Here is a 24317-nt window from a genome sequence, read left to right as displayed (position 1 = left end):
AGAGCATACTTGCCAACCCTCCCGATTTTCCCGGGAGATTACCGAATTTCAGTGCCCCTCCCAAAAATCTCCCGGGGCAACCATTCTCCCGAATTTCTCCCGATTTCCACCCGGACAACTATATTGGGGGCGTGCCTTAAAGGCACTGCCTTTAGCGTCCTCTACAACCGGTCGTCACGCCCGCTTTTCCTCCATACAAACAGCGTGCCGGCCCGGTCACATTATATATGCGGCTTTAACACACACACAAGGGAATGCCTGCATACTTGATCAACAGCCGTACAGGTCACACTGAGGGTGAACCGTATAAACAACTTTAACACTGTTACAAATATGCACCACACTGTGAACTGTTGCGTTGACCAGCTCTTCCTCCCAGGGAATTTAAGTTGTTGGTCACTCCCAAGTTCTTTCTATGGCACATAAGCTGAAGTTTAAATTGATCACCAGGCAGTAGTTGGTATTTTGTGGTTTATTCTCAAATATTTGACAATAATGAGACCAGCCTTGCATAACCCATTCAGATGCGTGGCTCTACCCGGTCTGCCTTTGCTTCCCCCTTCACGTTCTCTCCTACCCCCCTCTTCCCCTCCCTCCTCCCCACCTCATTGTTATGTCTACTGTTTGCATTCCAATACTCCAAGGCCTACACACAGTACTTTGTAGACTGAACTGGAAAAACACTAGCTGTTTTGTAATATGACTATGGAAGTAAAGAAGTAACACTTAAATATGGATATATGTAAAAATCTGGTTCCGTCCCACACCAAACAAGAATGACAAACACATTTTGGGAGAACATCCACAACATAAACACAACAGAACAAATACCCAGAATCCCTTGCAGCACTAACTCTTCCGGGACGCTACAATATACACCCCCCGCTACAGTACCAGTCCAAAGATAAGACTTTTGAATGCTGCTAAAGAGAAAGTGTCTCTAAACTTTGATGGGCACATTTGCAGTAGACACAAACCTGTTTCATTTGAACAAACATAATTAATGCCAAGTCCCATAAAACACCAGGTGTGTGGCGTACAAAAGCAGTGGCTGTAGGCGACCTCCTGATGCACGAGTGGTCCGCATCCAGCAGCTTTAATTACATCTGCATGTTCTTTGAAATGTTGCCGGTCAGCTGTCGGATTGACGCATTCTGTGTTGGTTTTGCGTAAAGGCACGCAGTTCTGGTGTCTTCTGGACATCGTACCCATCAAGAACGAGAAGGGCGAGGTGGTCCTCTTCCTCGTGTCCCACAAAGACATCACGGACAAGAAGAAGGACCAGGATTCGGAGCAGGGACCGGATACAGGTGAGTGACAGCACATAGGCGAGGTGTTTTTCCAAGTGTGTTAGCATCGAATCCTAACGAGAAAATTATTCAGTCTGTTTCTGCATTCCGGGTGTTTTAACTAACAGCATTTATCCTTTCCAATCTGTGAGGAAGTGTGAGCTTGCTAGCTACACTTCCCCTGGAGGATGGCTTTTTTATTTCCATTTTATCCTCCCTGGACAAAGTGGAATGGCAGCTTATTAGTAAGCGCAGAATCGAAGCCTTGTTCCAACCGCAAACCACTTGTGTGAAGAGTTCTGCACTGCATCTGTGTAGAATAACAATACATAAAATAAATGAGAGTGTGAGGCCAGAAACCCACAACAATCAATGTATAAGGGCGGCCACCAACAAAACACTGTATGAAGGCACCATAGGAGTAAGGATGGGACAAAGTGGTGTATAAAGAGAGTATGACTGTCTAATCAACAGGCGCCATGATTACCGTATTTCCTTGAATAGCCGCAGGGGCGTTAATTAATTTAAAACCTCCTGTCACTCCGGCGTTTACCGGAAGCCGGCGGGATGGCCGTGCATGCGGTAATTATTTTAAAGCCTCTTCTCACTCCGGCGTTTACCAAAAGGAATGCGGTAAATTTAGGCGTGCGCTTTGAGTGTGATGTAAGCATACCATCATGAAAAGCACATTTAATTAAAAAAAATGTTATTATGGTCTTACCTGTACTTATAAATGGAGTCCATTTGCAGCTCCTTCTGACCAAAAGCATCGATAACTTGGTTATAGAAGTCTTCCTTATTTTCTTTCTTCAGTTTTAAAAGTCTCTCTGTCTCGATGGAGATATTCCTTTAATTATTACCTCCTGCTTCCATTGAAAGTCCAGTTTAGAAAACTGTTTTATTTTAGATACCGGTATGTAATCCTCCATGTTAAAAGTAAAAGTTCAGGCGAGAGAAAAAAAATAAAATAAAATCTCTTGCTGCATGTTGTCACTTCTTCTGCAGTACCGGAAGTCGCAAGAAGGATCACTAGCGCGGCAGCGCCCTCTACCACCAGGAGGTTTAATGACTCATACAGTATTTGACACACGCAGCTACGGTATATTAATAAAACATAGCTGCTTACTGTTCTTTTTAGCATACTGTACCGGTATTCAATAGCTTGGACCTTAAATCCTACTGAATAGCTCTTTATCTTTTTTCCTTTGTGCGATTGCAAACTACTGAAAGCAGCTTCCTCCATTTTGAAAATGAGGACAGGTAAAGCGTCACTCGTGACGTAACGAATTTGACCCGGCAGATGTTCTAGCCATATGCTAAATATTTTGCGAAACGAGTTTGACCCGGCGAAAATTATAGACATGCGATAATAAAATGTATATTTTGCGAAACGAATTTGATCCGGCGTTAATAATGAACCGGGGATAAGGCCAAGCATGCGTTAATTATTTTGAGAAACGAGTTTGACCCGGCAGTAATTCTAGACGTGCGAATACTATATTCCCTGCGCCAATTCAAGGAAATACGGTACTTCCAAGGACGTGTGCGGTTGTGTCCCGATGCATGCAATTGCTGTCGTTTTGACGTTAGTTTTTCTGACAAAATATAATATGTCTACAGTACTTTTCGGACTATAAGTCGCAGTTTTTTTCATAGTGTGGCTGGGGGTGCGACTTATACTCAGGAGCGACTTATGTGTGAAATTATTAACACATTAGCGTAAAATATCAAATAATGTTATTTAGCTCATTCACGTAAGAGACTAGACGTATAAGATTTCATGGGATTTAGCGATTAGGAGTGACAGATTGTTTGGTAAACGTATAGCATGTTCTATATGTTATAGTTATTTGAATGACTCTTACCATAATATGTTACGTTAACATACCAGGCACGTTCTCAGTTGGTTATTTATGCCTCATATAACGTACACTTATTCAGCCTGTTGTTCACTATTCTTTATTTATTTTAAATTGCCTTTCAAATGTCTATTCTTGGTGTTGGCTTTTATCAAATACATTTCCCCAAAAAATGCGACTTATACTCCAGTGCGACTTATATATGTTTTTTTCCTTCTTTATTATGCATTTTCGGCCAGTGGGACTTATACTCCGGAGCAACTTATACTCCGAAAAATACGGTATATATACAGTACAGGCCAAAGCTTTGGACACACCTTCTCATTCAATGCATTTTCTTTATTTCCAACCCCTTTAATAAAGCAAGAAATTCCACTAATCAACCCTGATAAGGCACACCTGTGAAGTGAAAACCATTTCAGGTGACTACCTCTTTGCAGCTCATTGAGAGAATGCCAAGAGTGTGCAAAACAGTAATCAGAGCAAGGGGGTGGCTATTTTGAAAAAACTAGAATATAAAACATGTTTTCAGTTATTTTACCTTTTTTTGTTAAGTACATACCTCCACATGTGTTCATTCATAGTTTTGATGGGACAATCTACAATGTAAATAGTCATGAAAATAAAGAAAATGCATTGAATGAGACATTGTGTCCAAATTTTTGGCCTGTACTGTATTTCTAAACATACTCCAGCTTATAAACTTACAATACAACACGCTTTTATTTCGTGAAAGTGTAATTTTGCGGCCATATGTGACGCACTCTGCTGCTACATTCCTGCAGTGTTTCGTAACCAGCAGGCACACGACGGTGCCATAAACGTAAAAAAATGACACAGAATGACCCAAAAAATAACTTATTACCCTCATTTTGCCAAAATCTTCATTAGCTTTGGACCAACAATCACGGAGAAATTGTGACTTTTGTGTGAAGTATGTCAACTGTGGTGTCTGCCTCCTCACTGTATGCATCACTCATTGTATATTATTATAACTTATCTTTCTTTTTTCTAACATGCTATGTGAATAAGTGTACTTTTGTACATATTTCACTATTTTCTTGCACAACAACTCAGATTTGGTAACACCGGCGAGCAGTAGAGAATATGGAGTGATTTTTGGTCCAGAACATATTTTGCTTTATTCATTATTGACATATTTCTTGCCACTTTATGAGATTTCCAGTTCACTTTGTCATCTATTATTTCACCCAACATTTGGTTTATTTTGCTATTTCAATGTCCGTCTATTTGTATTTGTGTTTGACTTTGTCTTATATAGCATTATTTTAGTTTTACTGAGATTCAAAGAAAGTCTGTTTTTTGTCAAATCTTCTCTTTAATTTATTAATTTCTTCAGTTATTATTTGTATTAGCTTCTGTGTGTTCTGTCCTGAACAAAACGCAAAATGTTTACCTGGCACAAGACGTTTTAATCGGCAACTCTCCAGTGTTGATGGCGAACCTTTACTTCCCGTTAGAGATGATACTCGAAACCGGTTTTCCCGGTTGTTCGATAAGAAAAGAACTGAGTCCTCGTACTCGAATCCCTTTTTGAGAACCGGTACCCGTTATCGAGACCACTATAGTAAAGAAAAAGAGTTGCTTCTTTATTCAAATCCCTGGGACCAATCCCGTCCCGACCAGAAATGCCCCGTGAGACATCACAAGAAATTACGTCACGTAGCTCAGTCATTTGGCACAGATAGGGAAAGCAGGAAAAACAATGAACCGGAAAAAGCGCTCCAAGGTGTAATAGAGTTTTAAAAAAAAAGGTACACTACCGTTCACAAGTTTGGGGTCACATTGAAATGTCCTTATTTTTGAAGGAAAAGCACTTTACTTTTCAATGAAGATAACTTTAAACTAGTCTTAACTTTAAAGAAATACACTCTATACATTGCTAATGTGGTAAGTGACTATTCTAGCTGCAAATGTCTGGTTTTTGGTGCAATATCTACATAGGTGTATAGAGGCCCATTTCCAGCAACTATCACTCCAGTGTTCTAATGGTACAATGTGTTTGCTCATTGGCTCAGAAGGCTAATTGATGATTAGAAAACCCTTGTGCAATCATGTTCACACATCTGAAAACAGTTTAGCTCATTACAGAAGCTACAAAACTGACCTTCCTTTGAGCAGATTGAGTTTCTGGAGCATCACATTTGTGGGGTCAATTAAACGCTCAAAATGGCCAGAAAAAGAGAACTTTTATCTGAAACTCGACAGTCTATTCTTGTTCTTAGAAATGAAGGCTATTCCACAAAATTGTTTGGGTGACCCCAAACTTTTGAACGGTAGTGTATAATCCAATGAATAACTTTACTGAGAGATTTGAGCAGGGTACAAACACATGACGAACACTTTTACGAACAACCGGCAACATAGCAACCAGGCTAGCAACGCACCTCCTTTACGGCAGCTGTCGCAACGTTCTTAAAGCAACCGCAGCACATACATATATATACAACATATCTCCCTTTTTTAACTTTTGTTTTTCTTTCCTTGTAAACAAAACAAAATCACACTGTATATGTGTTGTCTCTCTAATTATAAATAATGCAGACGAGGCGTGTTGGCTGAGTTCATGACGTTTACTTTCACAGCATGCTCATAACCTCATTCTTAGCTGCCGGGTGGCGACATGCAACAACACTTTTCGGGGATACCGCGCATGCTCGTCACTCCCGTTGCATGCTGGGTAGTGTAATTGTAATATTCCTAGCTCATAACGTCACATCTTTCCCCCTTTAAAGAAATAATGTTAACTCAATAAAGTGTATTTCTTTTTTTAGCTTTAACTTTTCATTTTTTAGCATTGTAACCACATTTTCAAACAACTTTTCTCTTCATAGAATTTTCTTTCAATAAAGAAATAAAGTGCAAAAATGTCAAGCATCATAACAAACCGTTATGTCAAATAGCAGCAGAAGTGCACTTTTTGGAGAGCTGTATTATTTTCAGTTTTGTGCCCAAGGGACTGATTTTATTTAACATTATAGTATTATTTATACACCTATAGTGATCACAGAGACAGGTTGTTTTTGTGTTACTGTATATATTTGTTTTACTTAAAAATCCCACTTAATATACTTTGGGTAACAACAGTCAATATTTATTTATTTTATTTTATTTTTTTAGGGGGGTAACAGGTAATATTTATTCGTTTATTAGATTTAATTTTTTTCTATATAATAAAAGCGAGCTTTTGTTACACCAAATATTGTGTGTTTTTTTCCATATACAACAACCTATCTAGACTCGATAAGAGAATCGATAAGGAATCGGTTCGATAAGAGGATTCGATAATAGGTTCGAACTCGATAATTTCTTATCAAACATCATCCCTACTTCCTGTACTTGTCTTCTTTCCTGGTTGTGGGGAAAGCGATGTAAGAACTTTACACAAAGTTGTAGCAGTTATGGCGCCCTGTATAGTCTTCTGAGTGCCTTTTGACCAATCGTTGAGGAGATCGCCTAAAACCGAGTTGGCCATGCTCTCTTTATACACCACTCTGGGATGGGAGCGATGGGTATTGTTTACATTTTGACTAATACCGCCTCCAAATTCTTACTGAAAAAATGGAAAATATAAATAATTTTTAAAATTATGTTCAGTTTTCTTTTTATTTTTATGGAAGTTGAACAGAATGGCAATTTAAAGGCTCCAAAATTATAGATAAAACTAGAAAATCTCTCGGAGAGCTCAGACCTTCGCCAGGTCCGACCTTTTAACAGTAAAAAAAAATCCCTAAAATGCAAACATTTGTTCTTTATCTCATTTCTAACATTTCCTGAAAGTCTCATCAAAACATGCCCAAAACTTTTTGATCCATCTATAGCATAAAGGCAGTGGTTCTCAAAGTTGTTTCACCAAGTACCACCTCAAAAAACACTTGGCTCTCCAAGTACCACCATATTGACCTACATCAAAAATCTGTAGTGAAGTATTCATTAAAAACAAGGCAGAGGTTTTATTTAACAAGTATATTTAATATTTTTGGCCACTGTAACATTACACACAGTTAGAACAGTAACACCGTGTCTGAATAAGGCTTTTATTGCTATAATGATCGCGTTTTCAGAAGATTCTAAGCACAATACTGTCATTTTGAGGAAAAACTAAACTTTTGTGTTTGCAAACCTTACAAAAGCACATGTTCCAAGTAGAACTCACTAACATATGTTAGTACAGATAAAATGTGATTGTGAAGTGAATATTTAGTGCGGCGCAGACAGGTAAATTAATTTCAAGACCCCTGCTCTCGGGACTCGTATTAAGCTTATAACATCCCTAATAAAATAGCCCCTTTTGAAATACGCAGTGGGAAGAGAAGTTGATTAAACACATTTCATCATGTGCAAATATGTTGTTTTGCATCGTTTGTCTGAGTCTCTTTGCCTTCCGCAGATGAGGAGACGGGTCTGGAGGTGCATCAGGTGACGCGGCCTCCCGGCTTCAATGCCAACCGCCGTCGCAGCCGAGCCGTCCTCTACCACCTGTCTGGACACCTGCAGAAGCAAGACAAGAGCAAGCTAAAGATCAACAACGTGAGTCCAACAACTACAGACCTGTTTCTCTACTTCCACAGTTTTCAAAAATTATTGAAAAATTGTTTAACAACAGATTAGACAAATTCATTAAAAAAAATGAAACACTCACAGAAAACCAATACGGATACAGAGCCAACATCGCAACGTCAATGGCATTAATGGAAATAACAGAAGAGATAACCAATGCAGTAGATAGCAAAAAATGTGCTGCTGCATTGTTTATGGATTCAACAAAAGCATTTGACACGATTAATCGTAGCATCTTAATGAACAAATTAGAAAGGTATGGAATCAAAGGGTTGATAACCAACAGGAAGCAATACGTGAAGATAGGCGAACACACTTCTACAGAGCTGAAAATATTTTGTGGCGTAACTCAGGGATCAATACTTGGACCAAAATTGTTCAATCTCTACATAAACGACATTTGTAAAGTTATAAAGGACTTAAAGTTAGTATTATTTGCAGCTGATACAACTGTGTTTTGTTCAGGAGAGAACACACAGAAGCTAATACAAATAATAACAGAGAAATGTGTCAGGTCAGGGTGTTTTACGCAGCTTGCTGCGAGATTTGTTCTCCCGGGATGCAAACGGATTAGACCGGACAAGGCTTGAAGGTAGGAACATTATTTAATCTATCCATACAAAAGGGGTACAAACAAAAAGCGCTCACAAGGCGAAGGCACAAACTTGGCGCAGGGAACAAAACTAACACTTTAACGTAAACTATAAACATAAAACAAACAACACTTACTGTGGCATGAAAATAGCAGCACGAACTATGGCATGGACAGAGCATGAAATGAACATCAGCATGAAACTATCAATGTCGCCAGACCGACTAACTGACGACAGGCTTAAATAATAATCTCCTGATTAGAACAGGTGCGTGCATAAGGCAGGTGAAACTAATGAGTAGTCATGGAAACCAAAACAAACAAGAGTGCACAAAAACAGGAACTACATGGAGTCCAAAACCCAACAGGACATAACCAAACAAAACATGATCTAGACCACAGATCATAACAAAATGAACAAATTAAAAAGATGGTTTGACAAAAACAGACTATCTTTGAATCTCAGTAAAACTAAAATAATGTTATTTGGTAACAGTAGAAGAGAAAGTCAAACACAAATACAAATAGACGGAGTAGATATTGAAAAGGTAAAAGAAAACACATTTTTGGGTGTAAAATTAGGGCTGCAACTAACGATTAATTTGATAATCGATTAATCTGTCGATTATTACTTTGATTAATAATCGGATAAAAAAGACAAACTACATTTCTATCCTATCCGGTATTTTATTGAAAAAAAACAGCATACTGGCACCATACTTATTTTGATTATTGTTTCTCAGCTGTTTGTAAATGTTGCAGTTTATAAATAAAGGTTTATAAAAAAAAGCCTTTGCGCATGCGCATAGCATATATCCAACGAATCGATGACTAAATTAATCGGCAACTATTTTTATAATCGATTTTAATCGATTTAATTGATTAGTTGTTGCAGCCCTACAAAAAAATATACAACATAAAGTAGCAAGAAACGCGTCAATAATGAATAAAGCCAGAAGCAGGATGAGCAAAAAACAGACTCTTACTGTGATAGGAGCAAAAACAGGAATGGTTAGGTCCAATCTTGGGAAAGGAAGCGATACAGCATCAATCACAAAATAAACCCATTTGGAGAGCAATCTTTAACAAAAAGACAAAGACAATATAAATGAATGATCTCTGCAATCCCATGGATGTGACAAGAACCAAGCAGACCTACACTACCGTTCAAAAGTTTGGGGTCGCATTGAAATGTCCTTATTTTTGAAGGAAAAGCACTGTACTTTTCAATGAAGATAACTTTAAACTAGTCTTAACTTTAAAGAAATACACTCTATACATTGCTAATGTGGTAAATGACTATTCTAGCTGCAAATGTCTGGTTTTTGGTGCAATATCTACATAGGTGTATAGAGGCCCATTTCCAGCAACTATCACTCTAGTGTTCTAATGGTACAATGTGTTTGCTCATTGGCTCAGAAGGCTAATTGATGATTAGAAAACCCTTGTGCAATCATGTTCACACATCTGAAAACAGTTTAGCTCGTTACAGAAGCTACAAAACTGACCTTCCTTTGAGCAGATTGAGTTTCTGGAGCATCACATTTGTGGGGTCAATTAAACGCTCAAAATGGCCAGAAAAAGAGAACTTTTATCTGAAACTCGACAGTCTATTCTTGTTCTTAGAAATGAAGGCTATTCCACAAAATTGTTTGGGTGACCCCAAACTTTTGAACGGTAGTGTATCTCCACAGGGCCCGAGGAATTTAGTTGGGGACTCTAAAATTGTCATATCTTTTAGACACAGAACAGGCCAAAGCAGTAAAGAGAAGCACTACAACATCAATCACATAAGAAACACTTCGACAAGATAATACTAAAATATTAATTTTGCCACAACATAAAAACAAAGTTCATAACAGCGTTAAAGTACATTTTAGCACAGCAAAAGGAATACAATTCTTCAATAGCAATTATATCTTAAAAGAAGTGCGAAAAATATATCACATAAAAAGTCCTGTATACTTATGAACACCTTTATCCTTACACGCAGAACATGTTCGGGGAGAAGCCTCCCATCCCGGAGTACAAGGTAGCGGCCATCCAGAAGTCCCGCTTCATTTTGCTCCACTACGGCACCTTCAAGGCCGGCTGGGACTGGCTGATCCTGCTGGCCACCTTCTACGTGGCCGTCACCGTGCCCTACAACGTGTGCTTCACGGTGGTGGGCGGGCGAGACGAAGGCAGCGCCCCCAGAAGCCCCCCCAGCGTCAGCGACATCCTGGTGGAGATTTTGTTTATGCTGGGTGAGTAATGAAAAGTGCCTTGATGATGCTTGGCTAACCACACAAAATATAACTATTTGTAAATAGATATAATTATAAAAGGTTGAGGTTCCTTTATTTTCATTTGTTGAGATAATTATCAATCAATCAATCAATGTTTATTTATATAGCCCTAAATTAAGAGGCAATTGCAGTAATTATCAATTCCAGTTATTAAGAACCTAATCTCTTTAATTTCTTTTTCAATGTAGGTAAAAAGGAAACTTTTTTATACTGTTTAATATATTAAACAACCACAGGTAATGACTTGTTCACATAGGTAAATGCGTGTTTGGACATGTTAGGACTGAAATGGGACAAGCTGGCAGGTGTGACGACAGATGGTTGTCCAAATCTGATGGGGAAAAATGTTGGACTTTTAAAGAGGATGCAGGATAAAGTGACAGAAATTGACATTTTTGCATTGTATTATACATCAGGAAGTGTTGTGTAAGACAGTGTTAAAAAGAAAACCATCAAAAGCAATCTGCTTTTGTATAAAGTTAAGTTAGGTTAAATGAAATTATTATTATTATTATTATTATTAGTTATCTTACGGTATATCAAAAATAATTTGAGCAAAATTTAATTGAAATATTGTCGGTGTGGCCCTCCAGCAGTGCTCGTGTTGTTCATGCGGCCCTCGGTAAAAATGTATTGCCCACCCCTGTTTTAGGTGCTAGTGAAGAAATTAAAATATCAAATACACAATAAAGCTACTATTATAATAATGTCAAATATAATAAAAGAATCATAATAAATCATATAAATATACTCTATTCAAATTAGAACTTCATCTGATTCATCAAGTTATTAAAAATAATGTACAAAATATTTTTGGGGTTGCCAAACATTTTTTTTTTACGCAAACTATCTGGAAATATACCTTTATTATGGCTATTATGGTTCCAGGCCTGACCGTGGTGAGATATTTTCGGCAAAGTAGGAAAATTGATAATTATAAATCGTTTACTTTCATAGCCAAAGCATAAAAAACTGTTTGTGACCTTCAAAATGTGTTTTTTTTTAACATTATGAGAGCCCTCTAGGTATGAAATAACACCCTTTAGTCACCATTACACTCGTTTAATCCAGAATAGTAATGCTGCATGAGGCTGAGCCAATCAGTGGCTAGGCCCGCCCACAGAGTAAGCCATGCCCACCCTTTTGTTGGAGGCTATTTATTTTATTCTTATTTTATTTATTTATAAAAATAAGAGGATCTGTAATCAAAACAAGGGCACATTGACTAAGATGATAAAAGAAGTAACTAACATGTTAGTAAAAGTATAAATACGAGACAAAGAAGTTGACAGAAACGAAATCCAATCATACTTAATTTTGTCTTGTCGATGGGTGGGACAAATTCGGAATATATCCAATCACAGCTCTTAAATGGCGACATTGAAAGAGCATACTATTATTCTAATAATGTAAAATATGATAAAATAGTAAACATAAACATTATAAATATAAACAGTTAAGTGACTATCAAACAAATAATGACGTAATCTCATGCATTTATTTAATATAAAATGATGTACAAAGTATTGTTTTGGGTAACAAAACAGTTTGTTTGTTGTTTTTTTCATATTTGGATGTCGTTGTGGCTTGTGCAGCCCTTTGAGACATTTGTGATTAAGGGTTATACAAGTAAACTTTGATTGATTGATTGATTGAATCGTTGTTAATTGGCTCAAGCCTGACTGTGGTCAATTAATTTCCGCGAAGTAGGATTATTAATAATTACAAATTGCATACTTTTATAGCTAAAGCCTAAAAAAACCTGTTACGACCTTCTAAATACAATTTTTAGCAATATGAAAGAAAAACACCCACATGTTCTCCTTTACACTTGTTAAATCCAGTATAGCAATGCTACCAGAGGCTGAGCCAATCACTGAACAAGGTGTTATGATTGCTTTGGTTTTATCTAGCAATCCAATACTACTGCAGTATTGATATTTTGGTTAATTTGGCCATGTTTATGCTTACAAATGCTTAATTTACGCCCTTAAAAAATATGCCCTAGAGTGAAGCCGCAAACTTGGAAGCGCGATGCGGTGACTGATTCGACTGTATATTATCATCATTTAATCATTCATTATTTATCATTTAATCATTTATTGTGACTAGGGCTGATTAAAATATTTACAATTAATCGCATTTTGTTAATAGTTAACTCAAAATTAGCCGCGATAATTGCAGATATATATCACTATTTCATCATTAATAAGTTTACCCGAGACAAATAATTTTCTAGTTTTAACACCATAACTGGACAAATAGTTTGCTTTAATGAAATGTGCTTTGAACGTTATGCTTTTTGAAACAGCTCAAAACAAATAGGACAAACACGCTTTTAATGAAAAACTAAAAAAATACCTCAATGGGTTGGCTTTTTGCCGGATTTTGCATTTTGTTGGAATACAGAATTTCTATTCCTGCTTTAGGAGCACTTGCATTCAGATAAGGAGCTACACCATGTTAAGATAGCATTTTCACACGTTAATAACATAAAATGTTGATTGTTACGACCATGCTTTGATTTTCAAAGATGCTTGGTAATGTAATCTTTGTTATTTCTACCTTAAGTGCTTCTGATATTCTGTACATTACATGTTGTACAAGTTAATTGTCTTCATATTGCTGCATGACAATGTTTTAGCCTTCTCTATAATTAATAAAATGTAATGTTTAGCCTGCTAATCATTCTGCAATTGAGAACTCGACCAGATCATTTTATAAAATAATTTGCACAATATTTCAGCCAGCCAGAAATTCATTTTTGAAACTACTGTATAGTTTGCACTGAACTCATGTTGAGAAAAATGAGCCGGCCTGTGGAACTTTACTCCATTATTGTCACACGTTATTGCAAATTATTAATAATTAATATATTCTGCCCTACTGTAGGGGCTCATAGTTAATTTTTTTTAATAAAAAATGTTCCCATGGTGCCAATGGTGCCCTCCCTCATTATTTAGATTTACTTCCTGTTTGAGGTCTTCTGCAGCTTAGTTATTACAATATGGCATAAAAGTGACTACAGGTCCAAACAGCTCTTATCAACCAAACATCTGTTTTTGTTTGTGTAAAAATAAACATTGTGACCTTTCAACCCTAGCACTAACTCACCTGTACTGTACATGGCAGCATTGCAAGCCAGCCACACATTACATGCCACCATTTTGAGAAGAGTTTGTCTTGTTGCGGATGATATTCATCAATATTCAAGTTTTTTTTAATGAGAGCTTTGCGTCACAGGAAGGATATGAGCATTAGCACCAGTGAACATTACTTCTAAGGTCATTTCCTAGAAAGCCTCTTTGTTTCTTGTCGTTAGATAAGGAAATGTGAGCCGTCGCCCATCCGTGGAGAATTGTCCGCTCGCAAATTCAATCACACCAGCCACCCACAACTTTTATGCGGGACCTCCTGTCAGTCGATACGCCGTTTGTCACAACTAATCGTGCCGGCGTTGGCGCATCAATAGCGTAACAAACTCAGATGTGTCTACGGACTTCCTTTCATTTCTTCACTTGCGTGCGATGACAGAGCATCTTGAATTATTATTTTGTTGTAGTTCTTCTTTCTTCTCAATTCTTCTCAAGGTGAACACTTAGCTACTCATGGACGAGTCCTGCGTGGGGAATTAACAATGATGTCTTAACTGATGTAATGTCGTGAAAGCTTCGGTCTCGGGGTAACCATGGTGATGCTCTATGCCAGGGGTGTCAAACTCAGATACAGAGTGGGCCAAAATTTAAAACTGAACAAAGCCGCGGGCCAAGGTTGAACAAATTAACCTTTTAAGAGGGACCCAAACAAGTTTTGCATTGAATATTGAACAAGCAAGGCTGTCATGTCTGTTTATCATGTTTTGGTTTGGCCATGTGCTGTTTATTTTTTGGACTCTTTTTAGTTCCTGGTTGTACACTTCCTTGTTTGTTTTGTTTCCATAGTAACTCATTAGTTTTCACCTGTCACGTCACGCACCTGTTTCACGTTTTGAGTCACGCACCTGTTTTCACCAATCATGTCACTGTTATTTAAAGCCTGTCTTTTTCTGTTGGTCTTCCTGGCGACATCACCTTCTCTGCACATTTATTCTCTGCCCTCTTTATGATCACGCGTCTTCATGCCATGTTCTATGCCAAGTAAGTTTGTGTTTATTGTTCATAGTTTTTGTGCCCACGTGCATGTCTTTTGTTTCATAGCCAAGTTTGTTACCTCCTCTGTGAGCGCCTTTTGTTTATACCTTTTTTGAGCTTTGGTAGTGTAAAATAAAATCATGTCCTTACCTCCACGCCATGTCCGCTTCAGCTCGTTTGCATCTCGGGAAAGCAACACACGCAGGAAACTGCATCATAGTCTATGCCCTGACAAAGGCTTATATAACTTTATAGTGACATGCAAAATCGAGTTTCTAATAATAAAAAAATATCAATGGCATATCAAATACAATTTAGATAAACATGTAATGCCTCTTTTCTATTTGCAGCCTTCTGTGGTAAATATCAACATTAACTTTTTACACAGGCTAATAAATTTGAAAATAAAATAACAATGAATAAAGCAACCATTCAGGACTTTAAACTGCTCAGTTTGCAACACACTGATCTAATCTGATGTGCCCAAGCCAGATACCTGGCATCTATTCTTGGATGCTAGTTCATTAATGTCGGTGCTCAGGCTTTGGGCTGAGGCAACCTTCATTATCGAACGAAGGTGTTCATCAGTCATTATATCTCGTAGTCCACCCGGACCACAGTCTTGGAAATATACGCCACACTGTGAATCCACACCAAACAAGAATCACAAACACATTTCGGGAGAACATCCGCACCGTAACACAACATAAACACAACAGAACAAATACCCAGAACCCTTTGCAGCACTAACTCTTCCGGGACGCTACAAAATACACCCCCCTCTACCCACCGCCCCTCCCCCTCCCACACACACCTTGTAGCGTCCCGGAAGAGTTAGTGCTGCAAAGGGTTCTGGGTATTTGTTCTGTTGTGTTTATGTTGTGTTACGGTGCGGATGTTCTCCCGAAATGTGTTTGTCATTCTTGTTTGGTGTGGGTTCACAGTGTGGCGTATATTTGTAACAGTGTTAAAGTTGTTTATACGGTCACCCTCAGTGTAACCTGTATCGCTGTTGATCAAGTATGCCTTGCATTCACTTGTGTGTGTGTGCAGAAGCCGCACATATTATGTGACATGGCCAGCACTCGTTGGACTGGATGAAAAGCGGACGTGACGATTTTCGGGAGGGGCACAGAAATTTGGGAGTCTCCCGGGAGGGTTGGCAATTATGAGAATTAGCGGTGAATGCGGTGTTACCGCGGCACCGCCGCTGTACATAATCGGCGGGCCAGCTCTAGTGTTAACTTGATATCGCCTCAAGGGCCAAGTGAAATTACACGGGGGCCAGAGTTTGACACCCATGCTCTATGCTGTGGAACTTGAAGTAGCCATGTTCTGCTGCCATCTTTTTTTTAAAAGGATTATTTACTATTTGAAGATAAAGCCTGGCTGAGGCCCGCACTCTTTTTCTAGTGTTAACTTAACATATGTTATAGTGTTCTGAATGATTGTACGATGTGGAAAACACGTATTTCACCAAAATTCCAAAATATTCCAAAATGTTCAACTTAAGAGGTTCCATTATTTTAAAAAAACTAAATTTTCAATGATGAACACAATTCACTTGAGTGTTTTGACACAGTCTTTTTTCTTTGATATAAAAGATAATTGTCCTTGCGTTTTCTTCTCAGAGCTTGAAGACAAAATATTTCATTCTTTGTGATTAGCATTTGTCAGGAAAAAAAGAAAATGCAATCAAATTATTATTCATATTGCAATTATATTTACAGTTTGAAAATAGGCTTTTGTACCGTTTTATGTCATTTCTTGCTCTCTTCTCATATCAGACATTGCGTTGAACTTTCGAACGACCTTCGTGAGCACGTCGGGCCAGGTGGTGTACGACGCCCGCTCCATCTGCGTCCACTACGTCACCACGTGGCTCTTTGTGGACCTCATCGCCGCCCTGCCCTTTGACCTCCTGTACGCCTTCAACGTCAGCGTGGTGAGTCTACATAAAGTGTCTTCAATGTTAATTTTTATCTTTAATAGTCATCTGGAGTGCATGAGAAAGTGGAAAGGAAAACGTAGCTCTCTCTATAACCACGTGGTTGTTTATGAACAAGCATGTTAGAACAACACAACAACAACAGAACCAATTTTGTAATAGTTGATAATAATAATATAAATAGCTCATTAATACAGCCAATGAGTTTGTTCATACCAAAGCTTAAAACCTACCTTAAGACTACATCAGGAGGTTGCCTACAGCCACATCTGTTTTTGCCAATATTTATGTACCGTATTTTTCGGACTATATATCACAGTTTTTTTCATAGTTTGGCCGGGGGTGCGACTTATACTCAGGAGCGACTTATGTGTGAAATTATTAACACATTAGCGTAAAATATCAAATAATATTATTTAGCTCATTCACGTAAGAGACTAGACGTATAAGATTTCATGGGATTTAGCGATTAGGAGTGAGTTGTTTGGTAAACGTATAGCATGTTCTATATGTTATAGTTATTTGAATGACTCTTACCATAATATGTTACGTTATATATATATATATAGAGGTTTATTTGAAATAGGGACAGATACAAAAACATAGACATCTGAAACAGTTATCCGATGCATGCATCATAGTGTTTGTAGCCAAAGCTAATTTACAACACTTGTCCCCAACAACAACAACAACACAGATCCAACATCATTAAAATAGGAAAATAAAAAATAGAATGAGTTGATAATAATGATAATAGTAATAATACAGACAAAGTGCAAACTAGATAAAAGCCAATAATAATAATAACACAGACAAAGTGCAGACTAGATAAAAACCAATTAGTAAAAATTAGTAAAAACTAAACATGGGAACACGATTGTTGCTCAACTAGCCATAATTGTTTTTTGAAAGTGACAAGTGCAGGTATACTTTTCAAAGTGTCCGGTAAAGAGTCCCATAGCTGTGGTCCTTTTATTGAAAAGGCAGTCTGGGCAAAAGATGTTCTACGGAATGGAACACAACATTTGCCTTTTGACACTGCTCGGGTGGTAGATCTGGTACCACTTTGCAGTCTTGTAATTGCTTTGCAGAGCAATTGGGGAGCAGAGTTATACAAGCATTTAAAAACCAGTTTGACTGTGTGTAACAAAATAAAATTGGTAAAACTTAAAATATTGTATTTGGTTAACATTTGGCAATGATGATATCGTATACTCTTCTTGTCTAGAACTTTCAAGGTGCGGTTATAAAGACACTCAATGGTCTTGATTGATGACTGGTGTGCCTGGGACCATGTAGTTAAGCCATAAGATATGTGTGACAGAATCATTGCATTCATAAAAGTAAAAGCACAGCTAAGAGTTAAGCAGTGTCTTATGATCTTAAAACAGCCTAGGTTTGTCTTCAGGGTTTTACACATTTTCTTAATGTGACTTTTAAAATTCAGCTCATAGTCTATGATTATGCCCAAATATTTGACTTCAGGTACTTGTTCAATGACCTCCTCATTAATTTTTATATTCAGGTTTGTTTGAGGTAGCTTTTTTATGGAGAAGCAGACAGAGTTAGTCTTTTTAGTGTTTAGGGTTAAACATACCATACATACCAGGCACGTTCTCAGTTGGTTATTTATGCCTCATATAACGTACACTTATTCAGCCTGTTGTTCACTATTCTTTATTTATTTGAAATTGCCTTTCAAATGTCTATTCTTGATGTTGGCTTTTATCAAATAAATTCCCCCCAAAAATGCGACTTATACTCCAGTGCGACTTATATATGTTTTTTTCCTTCTTTATTATGCATTTTCAACAGGTGCAACTTATACTCCGGTGCGGTTTATACTCCGAAAAATGTGGTACCTTGCATGGCAGCTCCTGCCATCAGTGTTCCGCAATTTTGTTGTTCCTAATGTGCAATGACAATAAAAAGCCTATTGTATTCTATAATTTAAAAAAAGTAATAACATTTTAAACTGAATTGAAATTTTTATCTTTTTATTTTATTTCTTATTTTTCCCCAATTAGAAAATCCGAACAATATTTAATTTCATACAGTAGACCAAACACCCAGCAACTATAGGAGACTACATTTGCTCAAATTGAGGGGTAATTAAAGTGTTTAAGGTAGATCATTGTTTTGGAAAAAATAACTAATAGATATAATGTTGAATAAAAATCATAATGTATATTGAATTTCATGAGAATGTTTTAAAACACACCCCTATTAAAGGGAAGGTCATCAGCCCGATTTAGCCTCACTACATTTTGGGATTTTGCCTTGACGACTGTTGAGTGTCGAACGGGACAAATGGACACTGTCCTGGGATCTGACATCCATTATGTCTCCGCAGTACTTTGGCGTCCACCTGCTGAAGACAGTGCGTCTGCTGCGCTTGCTGCGCCTGCTGCAGAAGTTGGAGCGCTACTCCCAGTACAGCGCCGTGGTCCTCACCCTGCTCATGTCCATGTTCGCCCTGCTGGCGCACTGGATGGCCTGCGTCTGGTACTTCATTGGCCGCAGGGAGCTAGAAAGTCCTGGATCCTGGGACATTGGTCAGTTCGACTTCAATCTAATACTGTCTTTTTAAATACAGCTCCTTATTATTAACTACAGCATAAGTGTCTACTGCCAGTAGCTGCGAATAAAGCCTGGAGGAAACAATGAGGTCTATTCATCAGAATGCACAGTAATTGTGTTCCTTGTTCCCCAAAATGAACTCTAACAACTCCATTCACGCTTCATCACTCTAATGACCACTTAAGTTCCAATCTCCCTGCCAGATGAGTTCAGCACCACGGACAGCTCCCCTGAGCATCGGATGAACGCTTTCCACTATAAAGATTTACTGTGAAAAAGATGATAAAGCGGGTCAAAAAGATCGATTTCCTGTTTTCCCCTGACAAAAGCATACGATATTATCACCTGAATGTCGTTTACATCGCTGCAGCAAAATAAACACATTAGCTGACTGTTGGACAAGTGGAGCTCAGGGCGATTTATCCATGTAAAAATGATAGTAACATTGAAATATTTTAAATAAAGTGTATTTTTAAACTTAAAGATAACCATAATTGGTTATAATGAGTCATTTTGTAAGAGCTCATTAAACATTTGGAGGCTTCATTTCCCTGTAGTGACGGATAAATACATTTAAAGTTAAAGTACCAATGATAGTCACACACACACTAGGTGTGGTGAAATTACCCTCTGCATTTGACTCATCCCCTTGTTCCACCCCCTTGGAGGTGAGGGGAGCAGTAAGCAGCAGCGGTGGCCCAATTTAACCCCCAATTCCAACCCGTTGATGCTGAATGCCAAGCAGGGAGGTAATGGGTCCCATTTTTATAGTCTTTGGTATGACTCGGGGTTTGAACTCACGACCTATCGATCTCAGGGCGAACACTCTAACCACAAGGCTACTGAGTAGGTCAGTGGCCTTAATCAGTGTTCGGAAAAATACTTTAAGAAGTAATTAACAAAAGTTACTTTACCAAAAAAGTAATATACCGTATTTTTCGGACTATAAGTCACAGTTTTTTTCATAGTTTGGCTGCGACTTATACTCAGGAGCGACTTATGTGTGAAATGATTAACACATTACCGTAAAATATCAAATAATATTATCTAGCTCATTCACGTAAGAGACTAGATGTATAAGATTTCATGGGATTTAGCGATTAGGAGTGACAGATTGTTTGGTAAACATATAGCATGTTCTATATGTTATAGTTATTTGAATGACTCTTACCATAATATGTTACGTTAACATACCAGGCATGTTCTCAGTTGGTTATTTATGCCTCATATAACGTACACTTATTCAGCCTGTTGTTCACTATTCTTTATTTATTTAAAATTGCCTTTCAAATGTCTATTCTTGGTGTTGGCTTTTATCAAATAAATTTCCCCCAAAAATACTTATACTCCAGTGCGACTTATATATGTTTTTTTCCTTCTTTATTATGCATTTTCGGCCGGTGCGACTTATACTCCGGAGCGACTTATACTCCGAAAAGTACGGTAATTCCTTTTTAATTATTGTAATTGATTACTAAGGAAAGTAATTAATGTGTTACTTTAAAAAAACAAACTTCAAATATCTGGTATATGCAGTTGAGAGACGTTTCATGAGAGCGGAGCGTGCGTGCATTTAAAAGGCAGTGCCTTTTGGCCAGGTGGCCGCGCGTTTGTTAGCTTAGCAGCGGCAGTGATGCCAGTTCTGTTGAATCTTTTCACCGGGTTGTGTTTGTGCTAGTTAATAAAGAGATTGAATGTGCTTCGATGGCTGTTCTGTGTCCTTGTCCACAAACAGGAAATTGTAGGATTGCAAGCTTGTGACTTCAATCATTGATTTGTTGTCCCCTCATAGTGGTAGTAGGAGTGTATGTGTGTGTACTTAGCCAACTTGTTGTTTGCTGTGTGATGTTGCCTCTTCCTATTTGATATCAAGTGGATTTTAGATTGGTGCTGGTTGTTGCTTTCATTAGTAAACATATATTCCCTGCATTGAACTTGCTGTGCTTCTGATGCGTTCTTGTTGACATACAACCACATCAAAAGTAGCGCGCCACGTTTCATCAAACACATCGGTAACGACGTTGTAACGTACGTAAAAGTAATTACTTAGATTAGTAATTACCAGTAAAAGTAACGGTGTTAGTAATGACATTATTTTGTAACACCATTTTTCCTAACACTCCTAAAAATATAGGTACATTTTCTCTCAAAAGTACAGTATTGGTCTTTAAGAGGCCGGAAGTATACCTTTATAATACATAAAAAGAGTACAATGTAATATAAAATACACATTTGTACCAAATTCAACAGTACCTTAAGGGTACCTGCTGTATTAAAATGTGTTTAGCTCAGTGTTTTTCAACCACTGTGCCGCGACACACTAGTGTGCCGTGAGAAACAGTTTGGTGTGCCGTGGGAGATTATCTCATTTCACCTATTTGGGTTAAAAATATTTTTTTGCAAACCAGTAATTATAATCTGCAAATTATGTGTTGTTGTTGAGTGTCTGTGTTGTCTAGAGCTCGGCAGAGTAACCGTGTAATACTCTTCCATATCAGCCGGTAGCTAATTGCTTTGTAGATGTCGGAAACAGCGGGAGGCAGTGTGCAGGTAAAAAGTTATCTAATGCTTAAACCAAAAATAAACAAAAGGTGAGTGCCCCTAAGAAAAGGCAGTGAAACTTAGGGAACGCTATGCAGAACGAAACTGGCTACAAAGTAAACAAAAACAGAATGCTGGACGACAGCAAAGACTTACTGTGGAGCAAAGACGGCGTCCACAATGTACATCCGAACATGACATGACAATCAACAATGTCCACACAAAGAAGGATAAAAACAACTGAAATATTCTTGATTGCTAAAACAAAGTAGATGCGGGAAATATCGCTCAAAGGAAGACATAAAACTGCTGCAGGAAAATACCAAAAAAAGAGAAAAAGCCACCAAAATAGGAGCGCAAGACAAGAACTAAAACACTACACACAGGAAAACAGCAAAAAAGTCAAAATAAGTCACGGCGTGATGTGACAGGTGGTGACAGTACACCTACTTTGAGACAAGAGCTATAGTGATGCATGCTTGGTTATGCTTTAAAGTTATATCCAACAATTGCGACAATGACTTTTTACTGTCAACCGAGTTTAGTTTTTTTATGATTTCTGCTGGTGATGTGCCTCCGCATTTTTTCAACGCAAAAAAATGTGCCTTGGCTCAAAAAAGGTTGAAAAACACTGGTTTAGCTCATAGACCAGGGGTGTCAAACTTGTTTTCATTGAGGGCCACATCACAGTCTTGGCTGCCTTCAGGAGTTGCTTGTAACAGTAACAGTGAATATATATGAATAATAAGCGCCTAATAGTATTATTACACAATTTCCTATGCGCTTGAGTATTAAATGTTTTTAACATACAACATGATGTATAACTTGCTTTGAAGTCATAATTTAAAGTCTAAATCAGATTTTTTTTTTTGTAATACAGTTTATACAAATATATTTGCTGCACGATCAGATATTAAAGTTTAAAGTGTATGCAATTTCATGCAGTCTATACAGTTTTTCAGTCAAAATGGAAATAACAAATACCTTTGGTAAGAGGGATGAAGTAAGACGCATTTTACTACCAGGCTTTTGCGGGCCATATGGAATGACTTGGCAGGCCTTGAGTTTGACACCTGTGTCATAGACAATACCTATTATTAATAGGGGTGTAACGGTACACAAAAATTTCGGTTCGGTACGTACCTCGGTTTAGAGGTCACGGTTCGGTTCATTTTCGGTACAGTAAGGAAACAACAAAATGTAAATTTTTTGGTTATTTGTTTACCAAATTTGCAAAATCTTCCACCAAAATTTTTTTTCTTAGTGGAATATTTGATGTGAAGTTATGGGAACCTTGGATAGGTCAATAATTCATAATAACAATGATTTTGATTCAATATTATGTTTTGAGCAATGACAGTTTGAAAGAAAAAAAACAGCTTTGTTTTATTAGTCAACATTGCAACTTTTTCCAAATTACATTTAACCTTTAAGCTTTTTTTATTTCACTTTTGTTATGTTTTTGTTTATTTTAATAGTATTTTTAGAATGTGCCGTGGGCCATTAAAACATTAGCTGTGGGCCGCAAATGGCCTCCAGGGCACACTTTTGACACCCCTGGTATAGATAATAAAAAATGATACCTGATAAATCTATGGATAAAAAGCAGAGCCTGGCGACGCATGCGCGTTTATCATAACTCTCTCGCTCTCTCTGTCTCTGCCCCTCCCTCACCAATGCTGCTGCGCACACAATTTGTTTTGTTTTTAACCCCTTCTTAACCCTGAACGTACATTAAAAATACACGCAACCCTAACTCAAAATGCCTAACATTTGAGGCATTTAAAAAACTCCGCCCGGACAACCCCGCAAAAGAGGACATGTCCGGTGAAAAGAGGACGTATGGTCAGTCTATCGTAGCCTGTTAACTTCTAGCATGCCGTGTGTTGTGCCTCGTGTGCATTGTTTACACAACGTGCGTTACGCTACTTAATATGTCCGTGTGGAAACTCGTTCGGTACACCTCCGAACCGAACCAACACCCCCGTACCGAAACGGTTCAATACAAATACACGTACCATTACACCTCTAATTATTAATATTTTAATTGGAACTACTTATACTACTTAGGGTTATATTATATATATATACAGTACAGGCCAAAAGTTTTCTTTATTTTCATGACTATTTACATTGTAGATTGTCACTGAAGGCATCAAAACTATGAATGAACACATGTGGAGTTATGTACTTGTTTTATATTTTAGTTTCTTCAAAATAGCCACCCATTGCTCTGATTACTTTTTTGCTCACTCTTGGCATTCTCTGAATGAGTTTCAAGAGGTAGTCACCTGAAATGGTTTGCACTTCACAGGTGTGCATGAAGCTCATCGAGAGAATGCCAAGAGTGTGCAAAGCAGTAATCAGAGCAAAGGGTGGCTATTTTGAAGACACTAGAATATAAAACATGTTTTCAGTTTTTTCACCTTTTTTAAGTACATAACTCCACATGTGTTCATGCATAGTTTCAATGCCTTCTGTTACGCCGTGGTTGCATGTTACTGCGTGT

General features: G+C 37.8%; 1 protein-coding gene across 1 annotated transcript in view; it reads left to right on the top strand.

Annotated features, from left to right (window-relative positions):
• Positions 1-24317, top strand: part of kcnh3 (potassium voltage-gated channel, subfamily H (eag-related), member 3) — a 267497-nt gene that overhangs the window by 177778 nt on the left and 65402 nt on the right. The window contains exons 3-7 of the mRNA XM_062061657.1: positions 1176-1310; positions 7560-7699; positions 10315-10567; positions 16527-16684; positions 19041-19242. Of these exons, the coding sequence (XP_061917641.1) occupies positions 1176-1310; positions 7560-7699; positions 10315-10567; positions 16527-16684; positions 19041-19242 (888 nt within the window). The remainder of the gene's footprint in view (positions 1-1175; positions 1311-7559; positions 7700-10314; positions 10568-16526; positions 16685-19040; positions 19243-24317) is intronic.

The sequence above is a fragment of the Entelurus aequoreus genome, linkage group LG10, assembly GCF_033978785.1.
Source record: "Entelurus aequoreus isolate RoL-2023_Sb linkage group LG10, RoL_Eaeq_v1.1, whole genome shotgun sequence".
In the NCBI taxonomy this organism is placed as follows: Eukaryota; Metazoa; Chordata; class Actinopteri; order Syngnathiformes; family Syngnathidae; genus Entelurus; species Entelurus aequoreus.
The sequence above is the reverse complement of the archived record's forward strand: the minus strand, read 5'-3'. Positions and strand labels throughout refer to the sequence as shown.